The sequence below is a fragment of the Delphinus delphis genome, chromosome 6 (assembly GCF_949987515.2).
Source record: "Delphinus delphis chromosome 6, mDelDel1.2, whole genome shotgun sequence".
Classification (NCBI taxonomy): domain Eukaryota; kingdom Metazoa; phylum Chordata; class Mammalia; order Artiodactyla; family Delphinidae; genus Delphinus; species Delphinus delphis.
The window spans coordinates 42,699,504-42,712,736 of NC_082688.1; the positions used below are offsets into that span (position 1 = coordinate 42,699,504).

General features: G+C 36.9%; 1 protein-coding gene across 5 annotated transcripts in view; it reads right to left on the minus strand.

Annotated features, from left to right (window-relative positions):
* The window catches only part of VPS13A (vacuolar protein sorting 13 homolog A), a 241,445-nt gene that overhangs the window by 52,112 nt on the left and 176,100 nt on the right, over positions 1 to 13,233 (minus strand). For all 5 annotated transcript variants that reach the window (XM_060014602.1, XM_060014599.1, XM_060014598.1 and 2 more), the window contains exons 51-53: positions 9,737 to 9,865; positions 8,993 to 9,126; positions 3,863 to 3,992 (exon numbers count right to left, since the gene is read on the minus strand). In XM_060014602.1, coding sequence (XP_059870585.1) covers positions 3,863 to 3,992; positions 8,993 to 9,126; positions 9,737 to 9,865 — 393 coding nt within the window. The remainder of the gene's footprint in view (positions 1 to 3,862; positions 3,993 to 8,992; positions 9,127 to 9,736; positions 9,866 to 13,233) is intronic.

Consider the following 13,233-nt stretch of genomic DNA (forward strand, 5'->3'; position numbering starts at 1 on the left):
TGTGAATAACTTTTTAGTCAACAACTCACACTAAAAAAATAGTAAAGAGAAGAAAAATGATCCCAAACAGAAGTATGGAGATGCAGGCAGAAATGAAAAGTGGCAAAAGGAGAAATATGTGGGTTAATTTAAATGGAATACTAATTGTAGAAAGCAGTAATAATACTTCTTATGGGAGTTAACCTATTTAGAAATAAATCACACAACAATATTACATAAGACGGAAGGAGTAAATGGAGTTAAAGAGTTCTAAAGTCCTTACATTACTGGGAAAGTGGTACAAGTACTAATTTACAGCAGGTTTTAATAAGTCAAGAATGAATGCTGTAATACAGTAGGAAGCTAAAGCCTTAGGCTTCTGTTAATGTGATGATCTTTTTGTGTCCCTTGCAGAAAACCTACAAGCTATGCTCATGGGTTGTTATAAGAGATATCTGCTACTGTGGGGTAGGGCTTCTAGGTCAAGGGGGCTCATAACACAACCAGTGAGCTTTGTTTTCCCTCACATCAAAGCTGTTGTTTGAAGTGACCAAAGAGAATACCTCCTAAACTTGTCTGATGCTTCCTGCTGGTATGCTGTGTTTCCTGGCCTGTATCCACCCAAGCAGGCAGTTGTAAACTGTGGCCTATGATAGTTTTGTAAGTCTGAATGTTTAAGCCTAAAAAGATACTGTGGTGGGCACTGTAATATTACATACTGATAAAAGAATCAATTTAACAAAAAGACATAACAATTCTAAATTTGTATCTACCTAATCACATAGTTTCAAAATATAAGAGCCCAAATTAACAAAACCAAAAAAGGAATGTGTAAATCCATGATTTTAACCACCACTCTCCAAGTAACAGAACAAGCAAACAAAAAATTTAATGAGATAGATTTAAACAATTCAACAAAACTTGAATAAATCAACATATATATGTAACAGGGAACAGCCGATTTTGACTCCATGTTGGATCTCTTTCTTTGACTTTAACCTTTGCTTTTTGCTGCTTTTGTTATTATAATCATACATAATGGCATGCCTCAGGGAACCCTGCCTCTCTGCCTGAACCTTAAACTAAAGTACCTCTGTTCAGCTCACAGGGAGACAATCTGACCCTGCCCACCTGTGAATGGCTGCAGAAAAGAAGAAACTAACACATTCCCTCCCCAATGAAGGCCACTGTGAGGAGATGTTTTGCAAGATAAATGGGCTTTTTACTTTAGTTCCTAACCTCCTCCCGCTCTCTGTTCTATAAAAGAAACTGGCATCCAGATCCCAACAAGACTGTTTTTTGGGCCACTAGTCTGCCATCTTCTCAGTCTGCTGGCATTCTGAATAAAGTCGTTATTCCTTGCCCAAACACCTCCCAGGGCTTCCCTAGTGGTGCAGTGGTTGAGAATCTGCCTGCCAATGCAGGGGACACGGGTTCGAGCCCTGGTCTGGGAAGATCCCACATGCCGCGGAGCACCTAAGCCTGTGCGCCACAGCTACTGAGCCTGAGCGTCTGGAGCCTGTGCTCCGCAACAAGAGAGGCCGCGACAGTGAGAGGCCCGCGCACCGCAATGAAGAGTGGCCCCCGCTCACCGCAACTAGAGAAAGCCCCCGCACAGAAACGAAGACCCAACACAGCCATAAATAAATAAATAAATTTATAAACACCTCCCAATTTACTGGCCTGTCGTGTGGCGAGCAGAGTGAGCTTGGACCTGGTAACACATAGAATACCGTAACCAACAACTACAGAATACATATTTTTTTCAAATACACATAAAATATTTACAAAAATTGACCACATGCTGGCCTACAAAGTCAACTTCAATAAATTCCAAAAAATTGAATCAGAGTATGTTTTCTAGTCACAGTGGGATTAAGTTAGAAATAAACAAACAAAACTAGAAAATACTTCTGAAAAGTGATAACCTAAGTAACCATGAAGCCAAAATATAAAAATAAGTCACAATGAAATTTAGAAAATATTTTTAACTAAAAAATAAGTAACATAAAACACAGGAAAATTTGTGAGATAAAACTAATACTGTTTTTGGTAGGAAGTTCGTGACTTTAAGTGACTTGAAATAAGAAGTGAAGAAAGTCTAAAAAGCAATGATCTAGGTGTCTGCTATGAACTCATTTGCCCCCTCCCCCAATTCACATGCTAACGTCTCAACTTCCAATGTGACTGTGTTAGGACATAGGGCCTTTATGGAGGTTATTAAGGTTAAATGACAGCCTGTGGGAGGGGGAAGGTGTAAACAGGGTTCTGATCCAACAGTATTAGTTTCCTTATAAGAGATACCAGAGGGCTCGCTCACTCTCTCTTTGCCATGTGAGGACACAGCAAGAAGGCAGTCATCTGCAAGCCACGAAGAGGCCTCACCAGATTCACCAGAACCTGACCCTGCTGGCACTCTGATCTCAAGCTTCTAGCCTCCAGAACCATTAGAAGTAAATTTACATTGTTTAAGCCATCCAGTCTAAGGTATTTTGTTATGGCACCCTGAGCAGACTAATACAATATCTATTTCAAGAGTTTAGAAGAAACTTATCAAATTAAAACAGAAGAAAGGTGAAAGAATATAGACTAGAGCGGAAACAGGTGAAAATGATAACAAATGTATAAAAGAGATCATCAAAAGAGCAAATTGATGGTTTTCTGACAGACAAAACTAAACTGAAACTAATTAAACTAATAAAATCTCAGCAAAACTTATCAGGAAAAAAGGAATGAAGGGACAAATAGTCTATGCTAGGAATGAAAAAGAGAATCATCCCCATAAATATTAAAAGATAAAAAGGTGGATATTATGAAAACATTTATATCAATATATTAGAAAACAGAGATGAAATAAAAGCATTCTTAGAAAACCTCTTACCAAAATGACACAAGTAGAAATAGAAAGCTGAATTGCCCTATGTTTAATAATAAAATAGCATTCATAATTTAAAACCTTCCTACAAAGACTACTGCAGGTTAAGATGGCTTGGCTTCACTGGTGAACTCTAGCAAATATTCCAAACATTCTAGAAATCATACCAATCTTACATAAGCTCTTCCAGAAAACAGGAAAATCGTAGATATTTCCCAGCATGTATTAGAATGACCTTAACATCAAAATCTGGTTAGGACATTACAAGGCAGGAAAGTTACAGGCCAACTTCTCTCATGAATACAAGCAAAAGTCTTAAACAAAGCATTAGCAAGTCAATTCCAAAAATACAAGGTTGGTCTAATACTAAAAAACCAACCAAATAAGACAAAGCCCAGATAACATATAATCATCTCAAAAGATTACAAAAAGTCATAAAAATTAATAAAAGTTCAATACTCATTTGATAAGAGAAATAATAACTAGTGGCAAGAAAAAAGACACTGGAATAGGGAACAAATTAAGATAAATTTTGAAAGACCAATAAAACTTTAATAAAACAATTTCTGAAAGTCATTTAATATATTACTGCAGAATGTTTATACCTAACTTTATTATTATAAAAAACAACAGTTTGCCATCCAGAGGTAAATTCTTTCATTAATAGATCCCTAAATATCCTTCACAGAAGTTAAATTGACTTGGGATGACTTTCAATGCACAGAATGTATTTATATTGGTTTATAAATTGAATGCTGAAAATACCTAAGTTTACCCTTTATAACATAATAGAAGCAAATAAAAAGGCAGACAAAATAAGACTGTTTCCAGTTTTAAACATTTCTGGTTAAGTTAAAGTTTGAATACTGTTTTAAAAATCTTTCGCAGTTTTTAAGAAGTGGAAACACAAAAGAGGCCTCAAAACTAGTAAGGCTGAAAGAGAGTAACTTAAAAAATAAATAAATAAAAGACTTCTGAGAACACCATAATAATCAATCCAGTACATACATCCTTTTGTGTTACTTCACCGTGGCTTTCTCCACATCTCCACTTCAGCTTTCTAGAGCCCACTGGATCAGCCCACGTATAAAGAATTGCTTTTCCAGGAGGGAGGGAATCTTCTATTTCACAGAGGGAACTGACATAAATAGTAAAAAATATGCATTAAAGTAAGTGCAAGTATACGATCATTTAAAGAATCCAAAATAATACTTCGTTAATTCTGAGTCCATTAATTGAGATTTGTGATAGTTCTGATTAAGAGTAGACTGAAAATTTTCCTCAGGCTTCCCTGGTGGCGCAGTGGTTGAGAGTCTGCCTGCCGATGCAGGGGACATGTGTTTGTGCCCCAGTCCGGGAGGATCCCACATGCCGCGGAGCGGCTGGGCCCGTGAGCCATGGCTGCTGGGCCTGCGTGTCTGGAGCCTGTGCTCCGCGGCGGGAGAGGCCACAACAGTGAGAGGCCCGCGTACCGCAAAAAAAAAAAAAAAAGAGTAGACTGAAAATTTTCCTTATACAATAAAAAAGTGGTTTTCTGAGAAAATAATGAGAATATTTCAAGGGAAATATTTGTCCTATTTAGGAAATAAATATCTCCAGGTTGCTGAAACTACTTTGTCAACTTTTGTTTTAATACAAATTAATTATAAAAGAAAATTATTCCACTTACTTTATCTTATCTATACCAAATCTAAGAGAATTTAATTGGTGACCCTTTCCAAAGTATTGTTTTTACTGTGGTAAAGACAATACAGCTCAATTATTTCTAAAAACCATAAGACATGGGATACAAATCTAAGAAACTCAGTCAACTCATAAAACGATTCCCCAAAAGAAAATGGAGAAGCTACAAACCAAAGAAATAATAAAATATAACTTTTCTGAGCTGAAGAAGCTGACTCTGCAGATTAGACTTCATTGAGTATCAGACTAAATTAATGGAAACAGAATATCAACCTAGATAGAGCTTTGTAAAATGTTCAAATTTTAAGAAAATAGAGGAAAACCTGCCTATAAACATCTAGGACAATTACCCATGAAGAAATAAAAGTAAGACTGTTCTTACACTTTTCTGTAATACTGAATGCCAGAAAACAATGGAGCAATGGCTACACAATTTTGAGGCAAGAAGTTATGACTTAAAATTTTCTGTCAAATTGTTAATTTGCAAGAGAAAGACATTTTCAAATAAGCAATAGCATAACCTATTATCCACAAACTCTTGCTTTTTCCAACCAAGCCAGAGATGACTAAAAATAAAATTTTAAGAACTAGGATGTAGAAATATTAAACAACTAAACCAGTCAAATAAATTAACTTGTTGTTAATATGCTATGAATCAATGCAAATACCTTCAAGAACATATTTTTGAAAAACTAACCATTTTATATTCATCTGGGTCAAAAATCCCAAATTATATTGATAAGAAACTGAGAATTTGGAAAGAGAAATTAAAGAAAATGTAAACTACTCCAAATTTTTCATGGATGAATTAGCAGATAACTGTTTCACTCTCAAAATTTAAAATGCATCAAAATTGGGACTTCCCTGGTGGTCCAGTGGTTAAGAATCTGCCTTCCACTGCAGGGGACATGGGTTTGATCCCTGGTCGGGCAACTAGGATCCCACCTGCTGCGGGGCATCTAAGCCCACACGCCGCAACTACTGAGCCCACGCACTCTAGAGCCTGTGCATCGCAACTATTGAGCCTGCGTACTCTGGAGCCGGTGTGACACTACTAGAGAAAAGCCCATGCGCCGCGACGAAGAGCCTGCACGCTGCAACTAAGACCTGATGCAGTAAAATAAAATAAAATAAAATAAAATAAAGTAAAATATGCATCAAAATCTCCAAGAACACAAAATAATTATCTACAAGAGAAACTAAATGTATATTTTCCAAATCATCCTTAGAAGAAAATAATCCATATTACCAAAAAGTATGGCAAGGAATTATAAATTAGTTGTTATAAGAATTACAAATGGGTTCAACATTTTTTTGGGGGGGGTTCAACATTTTTATTAAAAGACAAACAGGTTCTAACATTATAAAACTGAAAATAAGTTCTCAACAACAGAAGAACATTTAATTATAGTGCATCTAAATGATGGAATATCATGCATTCATTGAAAATTGTGTTTTTGAAGCAAATTTACATGCTCACAATAGCTGTTAAAAACAAGAGATTCAGAAATATAAACAGATAGAGAACAATAGTAAAAAAAATAACTGAATCAAAATGCTGACAGTGTTGGGATTCCAGGGATTATGTTTTTCTTTTCACAGTTTTCCTACAGAATTTTAAAAAATAATGGACAGTTGTTATTTTTATATGTAGGAAACAAAAACCATAACAACAACAAAAAAGCCAAGGGTAGGGAAGGCAGAGGAAACAAAAGCCCTATATTCCTTATTTTTCTATGAAAAAATATCAAATGTAACCGTGTTGATCAGATAAATTTGGTTTAAAAATATTTAGAAATGCTTTAATTCATATAAATTTTAATCTATTTAATTCACTGCAGAATATTCCTCATGAAAAAATTCATCTCAAATTTATCTCAGGAGGGCTTCCCTGGTGGCGCACTGGTTGAGAGTCCGCCTGCCGACACGGGGGACACGGGTTCGTGCCCCGGTCCGGGAAGATCTCACATGCCGCGGAGCGGCTGGGCCTGTGAGCCAGGGCCGCTGAGCCTGCGTGTCCGGAGCCTGTGCTCCGCAACGGGAGAGGCCACAACAGTGAGAGGCCCGCGTACCACACACACACACAAAAAATTTATCTCAGGAAATTCAAAGAAAATAAAAAGTAACCAGAGTCCTCAGAATGTTAACTATATATGTGTACAAGTCTTAACCTCACAAGAAAATAACAACACAATGTGACAAACGCTTTAATCTATATATTAATTTTATAAATTTCCATTAAAATTGTAATTTTTAAGTTTCAGAATTTCTACACAGGATCACATTCTAGTTTCTCCCTTATCCCTTACTTTTACAACTGTAACAATGCAGTAGATAAAATTTCTAGACACTTTATATCTGAACTGTACTATGAAGAACAGTGCAAAGTCAAGGCCAAAGAAAAGACTGAGAAGTCTCTAGTTCAGCCTCAGCCAGGCTCAACCAGATGTCAGAGAATTAAGCTACAATGCCCTACATCACCCACAGTATGTAAAGAATTAACTTAGCTCCTGTGTATCTTAGAATGTTACCATTTATGTACTAACCTTGAGAGAATCGAGAAAATAGTCACCCAAATCATTTTTTGGACGTCTTAATTCTGTGACAGTTTCTTTGGGAAAGGCTAGTTGAGGTACGTGAATTGAAGGACAAATAAGAAAAAAACCATTTGTTTGCCTTTGTCAGTTTTAATCAACCAACTTATTATTTTTATAATATGGATAATCATAGAAAACAGGCTCTACTCTCTCTCAACATCTTCCTCAAATGAGAGAACTGATAGGCAAGGAGGAGTTCTAGATATGTGCTAGCTCAAGCTTTGGGTTCTCACTCAATCAATGCCTATTTTAGTCAATGATTCTAAGTGTACAGTTAGCAGTGGGAAAAAAGCATAAATGCACTGATAAATATGAGCCCACTGATAAGTGACATGAAAACAAACTAAGAAAAGTAGACAAAATAAATTCAAGACAACCTGGGACACATAAGTAGAGGAACAGAAGGTTACATAAATTGTAGTGGTACTAAGAGGATAAGGTATCACAGTATATTGAAACAAATGATATAATGAGTAGTCTTGAAATATCAAGACATAAATATAGTCTTTAGAAAAGCTTAAAAATGTAGCACTCCTTTCCTACATGCCTCAGCAAGAAAAAGGTATCTACTGTTTGAAAAAAATCTGAAGAATCAATATTTACATTATGTTCATTAAAAACAAATTTCAAAAATAGACAAAATTCTTACGATAAACCCTGACAATTTCCTCACCAGATTCCACAATGACCAAGATTTTGTCATACTTGCTTCAGTTCTTTTCGTTTTTGTTTTTGAAGCATTTAAAAGTAAATTATATCACTAATCATCAGGGAAATCAAAACCACAATAAGACATCACCTCACACCTGTTAGAATGCTTATTATCAAAAAGACAAGAAAAGAAATAAGTGTTGGCAAGGATGCTGAGAAAAAGGGAATCCTTGTGTATTGTTGGTGGGAATGTAAATTGGTGCAGCCACTATGGAAAATAGTATGGAGGTTTCTCAAAAAACTAAAAACAGAACATGTGATCCAGCAGCTGGATTATCTGTTCAAAGGAAATGAAAACACTAATTCAAAAATTATATGCATGTTCACTGCAGCATTATTTATAATCACCAAGACATGGAAACAACCTAACTGTCCATTGATGAATGAATGAATATAGAAAATGTGGTATATATAAAATGAAATATTATTCAGCCATAAAGAAATCTTGCCATTTGAGACAACATGGATGGACCTTAATGGCATTATGTTAAGTGAAACAAGTCAGAGAAAGACAGATACTGTATCATCTCACTTATATGTGGAATCTAAAAAAAAACAAAAAAAGAAAAAAGAAAACAACCAAAAAAACCAAACACACAGATACAGAGAACAGATTGGCAGTTGCTAGAGGCAGGGTTGGGGTGGATGAAATGAGTGAAGGTGGTCAAAAGGCACAAACTTCCAGTTATAAAATGTATAAATCATGGGGATGCGAGGTACAGCATGGTGACTGTAGTTAATAATACTCTACTGTATGTGTGAACGTTGCTAAGAGAGTAAATCTTAAAAGTTCTCATCACAAGAAAAAAAAATCTTAACTGTGTTTGGTGATGGATATTAACTAAACTTATAGTGGTGATGATTTTACAGTATATACAAATATTGAATCATTATGTTGGACACCTGAAACTCATGTTATATGTCAATTATGTTGGAATTTTAAAAAAAGTAAATTATAGATCTCAAGTCAGTTTTAACCCTACATACTTCAGTATACTTTTTTTTTCTTTTAATGAGGACATTGTTTTACATGGCCATAATGCCACTAACGGTGTTTATACTCTTAGGAAATTATCATAAAGTCAATGTCTCATCAGCTAGACTCTGCTAAAATCAGGGGATACTGTATTTGTAATAATCTTCTTACCTTTGCTTATATTGAACAATGTCATTCTTGGTGTGATTTATTAACAGGAATGGAGCTGCTCCATCACGATAATCTGAAAATGCAATAACTGTAGAATGCTCAGCCAAATTAACTTCTGCTATGATACCTCCAAGCTAGCAAAAAGGGAAAGAAAATATTCTCTAATGTGATCATTGCCCAAAGAATATTAACCAATAACATTTAATAATAAAAACTATTCATAACTTAATATATTTTTTGATGATTTGGAAAGTAATTCAGGATTTTATACTGCATTTCTGGAAAACCATGACTCTCAATTATCATATACAGATGGGTCAAATTCAAGATGTGGTATATTGTAGTATTCTAGGCACTTTAACTCAGCAGTCCCCAACGGCGCCGGGGAGGGGGGAATGTTCAGACAGTAATGTGAGCGATGGCTCGGTCAGTAATGTGAGCCATGGGGAGCGGCACATGAAGCTTTGCTTGCTTGCCTGCCACTCACCTCCTGCTGTGCGGCCCGGTTCCTATCAGGCCAAGGACCAGTACCAGTCCATGGCCCCTGGGTTGGGGACCCCTGCTCTAACTTTCCATATAACAGTTAAATTGTTTTATGTCTCTTGCTTCCTTTTAGAACTTTTTCCCTTTGCAAAGAGAAATGTTTGTTCATTTTTGGTGAAACAAACAAAAAAAATCATTTAATAAAAAAATTAGTAAGTATATATTAGCTTCTCTAACTACACACACAAAAGAATCACTTACCTCATTATCCAGATGCAATAAAATACAACTTTCTTGCTTGTTAAAATGTATCTTTTTGGGAGAGCCTTCACTTCTTTCAACTTGAATAAGAAGTTTATTAGAAGCATCCTCAGGCCAAAAGGGGATACACTAAAACATATATTACATACATTTATTTAAGTAAAACTGATTTCACCATAAAGACCTTTATCATTTTAATAAACCCATCAGAGTAGACTTAAAATAGTCTTAAACCTCTTTCAACACTGCTCTCGTTACTGGACTGCTTAGCTATAAGCTGCTGACTTCAAGATGGGGTGCCACTTGGGGGCACTTTGAACACAAGCAGTAATGGGTAGTAAGTTGAAGAGCTATTGATAGAGTGCTGTGAAGAGGCGTTAGTGTGGTCCAGATCTAGAGATGGATTGAAAAAAAGTAAGTAAACTGAGCCAAGTGATCAGTTTAAAACAGGGGAATGTTCAGTTACTAAAAGTTATAATTGGGCTGTGGGCATCACTTAGTAATTAAGCAGTAGTCAAAGTACACACAAATGTCAAGTCAGGACATATATTAAATCCAGAGTCCTGGAAGTCAAATAAGGATTAAAAAAGCAAAAACAAAAGCAAAAACCAAGAGAAGTATCTAAAGTCTAAAGTTCAGAGTAGAAAACAGGCTCAAAATCTTAAGAAACCACCTGGACATCAGTGATCTGGAAACCAGACTAACAGAATAGGAGACAGTCAATGCACCCAGAAAGAAGACCAGACAACAGGAGCTGGAAACAAAGAAAAGAGCTAAAAGAACAGGAATGGAGAGCCAGCCTTGTCTGTAAACTATTATGTAAATCAGGTCTTAGTGTGATGCGACTCTGACCAGGCTGGTAACTTCACATAATTCAATGAGACTGCTCATGTGCTCATCATGATCATCACCATATGACCTGAGGGCAATGTAGAAGAAGCTAGATGGTTGAGTCAAGTGCCTTAGCTTGATAAAGTCAGTTTTATTCAACCATAAAAAGTAGATAATGGAACTAGACATGGCACATGGTTAAGGCTATAACAGGCTGAGAAAATTCCCACTTGAAGCTTCTTGCAACCCAGTGGAAACTTATCTGGGAGTCAAAACAGTAGCAATACTAATCCAAGCATATTTCCCAGGAGGAACTGAGAAGACTAAAAACGATGTGCTCTCTGAAAACCCTCAAGCCTTGCTTATTTGTAAGCCTTCCTTACAAATCAACACTGCTAATAATCATAAATATGCATTTTAAGTTAAGGTTCACTACTGTAAGCCAAAATTAAAATGTGAAGATTTTAAATTAGCAAAAGAAATTTATCTTAAGAAAAGCTGAGGGACTTCCCTGGTGGTCCAGTGGGTAAGACTCTGGGCTCCCAATGCAGGGGTCCTGGGTTTGATCCCTAGTTGGGGAACTAGACCCCACATGCATGCCTCAACTAAGAAGTCTGCATGCCACAACTATAAGACCACATGCTGCAACAAAGATCCCATATGCTGCAACTAAGACCCGGCGCAGCCAAAATAAATAAATAAATGTTAAAAAACAAAACAAAACAAAACAAAAAACAGAAAAGAGAAAAGCTGAAGTTGGCAACAAAAAGTAAAATAAAAAATAAGTTGTTGTGCATTTGTAATTGCAATTACTGTAAATATAAACTAACTGTTGGAAGACAGAAGCTACAGATTAGGTTTTTAAAAAGAGAAGACCCAATAATCTTATCTGCAATTGACATATAAGGCAAGACATAGAACTACTGTAAATAAAAGTATGGAAAAAAATATACCTAGAAAATATATAGAGTAAAACAAAGCTGCAGTTATAATTTGGCATCTAGATATATAGAGAGCTCTACATCCAACAAACCAAGAATCCACAGACTTAATGAGCACATATGAAACATTTGCCAAAGAAAATCTATACTCATTCAACAAATATTTATTGAGAGTATACTGTGTTTAATCACTGTTCAGAGCCCTCCAATAGCTCTCTCCATTTCACTCAGAGCAAAAGTTAAAATCCTTGTAATTCACAAAGTTTTGTGTCACAAAGTTCTGCATGATTACTCTTTATCACTGTTATGTCTTGTTCTCTTCTAAATACTTTTCCCTCTCCAATAATATCGGCCCCTTTTGCTATCCTTCAACCATGCCAAATATTCTCCCATTTTAGGGCACCTACCCTGGCTGATTCTTTGTCTTTAATGCTCTTTCCCCAGATATCCACACTGCTGAGGGGTCCAGCTCCTGGCTAAAAACCTATATGCAATTTTTCAGGTCAGACCACTGGTAATTACAAAGGCTTTACCTTTATCTGGCAGGTCTCACAGGGCAAAGCTGCCCTCCCCATACCAGACTAGGTGCACAGCCAGTGCACTGCATTCTCAAGAACTCAGCCCCCACTTCTAGCTATGCCCTTACAAATATCTGCATTCCTACTACAGGCATCTTTGTCCAGAGGCCTCTTTACCAGGGCCTTTGGCAGAGGCCTTCCTCAAGAATCTCTGCAACACCTCTTTATCAAGGAGAGAGGCGGAACTTCAAGATGCTTTTTCTCTACTCTGACTTGGTGCTCAGTACTTTTCCATTCCTAGCCCTTCCCCTTTGTTTTCTGCCACCCCCAGATCCATAAAACAGTAAGAGCTATTTGTTCAGGGCTCCCCTGACAATGACACTACCCTCACTGATCCACCTCACCCCTAACTAACGTTGTTCCATAGGAAAAATGGTACAAGGGGAGGTGGTGCTTTCTTCAGTTTAGCCTCTTACTTATACTACTGCAGTAAGTAATTAAAGTCCTGAGTGTTACTTTCGTTTTAGCTTGTTGTCTTTATCAGCTATTCCTGTACCTGGCATCTCAGCTCCAACTCAGCTGAACTCTTGACAAGTGTACCTCTCACATTTTCTCCAAGTTTGTTCAAATGTGACCTCAGTAAGTCCTATCCTTGACCACCTTATGTAAAATTATAGCCCACTTCTTGCTCATTAGAACTCTTAACACCTCTTAGCCTGTCTTATTTCCTTTTTCCCTATTAGACCTGTCACCTCTAAACATACTATGTATTTTACTAGTTGACTATAGTATTATCCATTTAATGATTTCCCTACACTCCCACTGAAATGTAAACTACACAAGGACAGGTACTTGTGGTTTTGTTAAAAGATGGATCACATAAATATTGTTGAAAGAACAAACAAACAGGCAAACATGAAAAAAGGTACACCTTCTAGAAATGAGAAATGTAATTATTCAAATAAAAAACTCAGTTGGGGCTTCCCTGGTGGCGCAGTGGTTGAGAGTCTGCCTGCCAATGCAGGGGACACGGGTTCGTGCCCCAGTCCAGGAAGATCCCACATGCCGCGGAGCGGCTGCGCCGTGAGCCATGGCCGCTGCACCTGCGCGTCCGTAGCCTGTGCTCCGCAACAGGAGAGGCCACAACAGTGAGAGGCCCGCGTACCGCAAAAAAAAAAAAAACTCAGTTGAAGGCTCAAATAGCATA